Here is a 4262-nt window from a genome sequence, read left to right as displayed (position 1 = left end):
TATACCATATAATTAGATCGCATCCCTATATATATTCAACAAATTATAAAAAAAAATGGAGTGACAAAAGATTTATAAACACATCTGTTAATTTTATGTTCAATCATTAGATATTGGTTTTTATAAATAAAATTACAAATCAAGAGTAAAACTTTTATAATAACAAACAAAATTTAACTTCTTTTTTTCAATTACAACCTTAACGCTATCATAATATAATAACATACAAAAATAATTTTTAATTTACTATTACTTGTCCATTCAAAAAAAAATTATTTAATAAAAAACAGTTAATTATGTCATATGTCCTCAAACTGTAACCTTATTTTTAAATTAATCCTTAAACTTTTGAATATTTCAATTTCATCCTCAAATTATGACTCTCATTCTAAGATAGTCCTAAAACTTTTGAATATTCTAATTTCGTCTCTAAACAACTACCATATTTCTAAATTAGTCCCAAAACTTTTGAATATTATGATTTCATCCTCAAATTCGTCTAAATATGTAATTATTTTCAGCCGTAGTTTAACCTAAAATTTGTTTTTCTTGAAACATGTAATAATATAATTTGGCCTAATGATTTTATTAACAAGGGATGTGATTAGTATATATGTATAGTTTGAGATGAAATTGTAATGTTCAAAAACTTTTGGAGATGAAATTAAAATGTTCAAAAGTTTGAGGGCTAATTTAGAACAATAGTCATAGTTGAAGGATGAAATTGGAATATTTAAAAGTTTAAGAACCAATTTGAAATGAGAGTCATACTTTGAGGACATGTGATGCAATTAACTCATAAAAAATAAACAAAATTATAGCTTAAATTGTCAAGACCCAAGGATCATTTTGTAATTTTTTATAATTAGGGGACTCCATAAATTACTATCCTATAATCAAGGGACTATTTATGTACTTTATCTTAAATTAATTAGTTGATGAACTTATCAAGCGATCTCAGTAGTTGAAGGCAATGAAAGTAAATGTTATCATCTCTAGAAATTTGAGATCATAATAAATGTGTTCGTAAAATATGTGTACATTATCAATTACTAAAATAAATTATAAACATATATTATGTTATAATTACTGTACGTTAAAAAAACAATTGGTTTATTATCATGGTCGACTGTTATTGATGGCTGAAATATTTAATAACGTCGATCATATCAACATAGACGATGAATGAGCATGATTAAAATATATATTAAATAAAAAAAGGTTTTTCTATTCAGTCATTAAAATAAATTAACCTTAAAGTTCTAGTGACCAATATAGTAGTTTATCCAAAATACAAGAAGGAGAGAAATTTTCAGCATGCAACAAAAATTTCAAAATGAAAACCTTAATTTTACAAGTTTACAAAATGGTCACTGTTCTTAAGAAACTGTCACATGCAGTGCAGGTACACTGGTGGGATGCCTTCAATAACCATACATCACCATCAAGCCCCTACATTATCTGTCTCATCTGAGTTCATTTTATCACAAGGTCATGCCGTCATGGTCATGGTCATCGGCATAGAAACCTTGAATTGGAATTACAAAACTTATACAAGAAATAGTAAATAACCCAAGGCATTGGCTGTTGAAGAAGAAACAAATGGCTGCGCTTCCTTCTTCCATTCATAAAAACCTACTACTTCCCAAGAACAAAGATGACTACATATATTCCAACAAACCCAAATTCCAGCTTCCTCCTTATCTTCACAATATGCGGGTTAATTTGAATAAGTTGGACTTTGCCCACCAGATGGTTGATGAAATTCCTCAACCAAAGGCGTACGCCTGGAACCAATTGATCAAAAGCCATCTCTCCAATAAGAATCCTCACAATGCTCTCTCCGTTTATCATGGAATGATGCTTCATGGTGTCCGTCCCGACAATCATACTATCCCCCGCCTCTGCTTAGACTTAGCGTTCGGGAAACAAGTTCATGCACATGCTTTCAAGCTCGGCTTCTCCTCCGACGTCTATGTCGTCACTGCTTTGATTCAATTGTATGGTAGTCTACAGGGTGTCGAAACTGCGAAATGGGTGTTGGATAATGCCCCCACTTTCAGTTCTGTTGCTCTTACTATACTGGCTAAGCTGTACTTAGAGGACAATAAACCCCACTAGGCTTTTGAGATCTTTAACCGAATGCTGCGGTCGAAGGCCGCAATCGATCCGGTGGCATTGGCAACAGCCGCTGGCACATGTTCCCTCTTGAAGTCGATACAACATGCTAGAAACGTGCACAAGATTGCTATGGATTGCCGTTTCGAATTTCATGTACTTGTCTGCAATTCACTGATGAAAATGTATATTGATTGTGATAGTCTGGAGGAAGCTCGATCTCTGTTTGATGCAATGCCATCACGAGATCTCATTTCGTGGACGGAGATGATACAAGGACATGTTAAAAACGGGGGATATAACGAGGCCCTCAAATTGTGTTGCCTAATGACTAGGGCCGGAATCAAACCTGATTCTCTCACGATCGCTAGCATTCTTCCGGCCTGTGCACGTGTACCGACTCATAAGCAAGGGAAGGAACTACATGGCTTCTTGCTTAGGAATGGAATAGACACGAATCTCATAGTCCAGAATGCTTTAATGGACATGTATGCCAAATCGGGATTCATTGAATTAGCTTCAAATGTTTTCACTTCCATGATCAAGAGAGATATTTTCTCTTGGACTAAAATGATATCGGGATATAGCTTGCATGGACATGGAAGGCGAGGACTAGATTTGCTTTTAGAGATGGAGAAAAATTCCAGGTTACATATAGACGAGTTCGCATACGCTGCAGTTCTCTATGCTTGTGTGACAGATTGCAATGTCGATTTTGGAATGTCTTACTTCAACCGCATTAAGACACCAACAGTTGCACATTTTGTTCTGATGGTAGCCCTTCTAGCTCGTGCTGGACTCTTTGATGAGGTAGGCACCTTTATTGAGGAACACCGGATTGAAAATAGTGCAGAGGTATTAAGAGCTTTACTAGATGGTTGCAGGATCCACCGGCAAGTAACGATGGGAAAACGAATTGTCGAACAACTTTGTGAATTGGAGCCCCTCAATGCTGAGAACTACGTTTTACTATCGAATTTGTATGCTGAGAATGCAAAATGGGACCTAGTTGATAAACTAAAGACAACGATCAAAGACATGGGTTTGAAGCCTAAAAGTGCATACAGTTGGATAGAGTTTCGAAACAAAGTTCACGTGTTTGGAACAGGTGACGTTTCTCACCCCAGATCCGAGAAAATATATTGGGAATTGCATCATTTAATGAAGAAAATGGAAGATGAAGGACACGGACCTAATCCAGAATTTAGCCTCCACGATGTCGATGAAGAACGCGAATGTATTCTAATCGGACATTGTGAGATGTTAGCCATTTCTCTCGGGCTTATCAGTACACAAGAAAGAGTAACTGTTCGTGTCACAAAGAATCTCCTAGTATGTAGAAGCTGCCATGGCTTTGCAAAGGCTATATCCAAGATGGTAGATAGAGAAATCATTATAAAAGATCCTAACTGTTTCCATCATTTCAAGAATGGAAGCTGTTCATGTGGGGATCTTTGGTGATTTCTTTTCCCACCTTATCTATATTTTATATATCCAAGTCTCGAGATTTCCGTAGAGCTTGATTTTCCTAAGAGTACATCACTGGATTGAAGGTAACTCCGACTCTGATCTGAATCCGATCTGTTTGATCAGTAAACATGCTTGTCTGATGAGTTAATTTGGCTTGGGATGCAGGAATTACAAGATAACGAGGCGAAGACAAAGGATAAGATTTAACCGGCCGAACGATTTGGAAGGAAGCGAGCGGACATCCATGGCGAGATGGTATTCCAACCTTTCTTATCCCTTCCTTCTGTACTTTGTTTCAATGCTTTGCATAATTAACAGTACGCTGCTTTAACCAGCCGAATGATTTATTCAGTGAAATGCTAGGATTTATAGCAACTTGCAAAACTCTATATGCTATCAATAGGATTGGTGAAAATACCGAAGAACAATGATAAAAGAACCGGTTCTTCGACCTACTTGCCTTTCATTCAAAGGGTCGAAAAACCGGTTCTACTGAAGGTTGTACCAAAAGCAAAGCCAAGGTACACAACTTATGGTCAGACAGGATTGGTGAAAATACTGAAGAACCATGATAAAAGAACTGGTTCTTCGACCCGCCTGCCTTTCATTCAAAGGGTCGAAAAACCGATTCTGCTGAAGATTGCACCAAAAGCCAAGGTACACAACTTATGCTC

The 4262-nt window shown here is 36.2% G+C and overlaps 2 protein-coding genes across 2 annotated transcripts; both read left to right on the top strand.

Annotated features, from left to right (window-relative positions):
- The first annotated feature begins 1467 nt into the window (after window positions 1–1467).
- Window positions 1468–2155, top strand: LOC120213759 (pentatricopeptide repeat-containing protein At3g12770-like). Its single transcript, XM_039211816.1, has one exon. The coding sequence runs from the start codon at window positions 1603–1605 to the stop codon at window positions 2119–2121; it is 519 nt and encodes a 172-aa protein (XP_039067747.1). The 5' UTR covers window positions 1468–1602; the 3' UTR covers window positions 2122–2155.
- On the top strand, window positions 1726–3651 carry LOC120213758 (putative pentatricopeptide repeat-containing protein At3g23330). Its single transcript, XM_039211815.1, has one exon. The coding sequence runs from the start codon at window positions 2143–2145 to the stop codon at window positions 3577–3579; it is 1437 nt and encodes a 478-aa protein (XP_039067746.1). The 5' UTR covers window positions 1726–2142; the 3' UTR covers window positions 3580–3651.
- The last annotated feature ends 611 nt before the right edge of the window (window positions 3652–4262 follow it).

The sequence above is a fragment of the Hibiscus syriacus genome, unplaced genomic scaffold (genome assembly GCF_006381635.1).
Source record: "Hibiscus syriacus cultivar Baekdansim isolate YM2019G1 unplaced genomic scaffold, ASM638163v2 tig00110044_pilon, whole genome shotgun sequence".
NCBI lineage: Eukaryota > Viridiplantae > Streptophyta > Magnoliopsida > Malvales > Malvaceae > Hibiscus > Hibiscus syriacus.
This window is presented reverse-complemented; position numbering and strand designations above follow the sequence as displayed.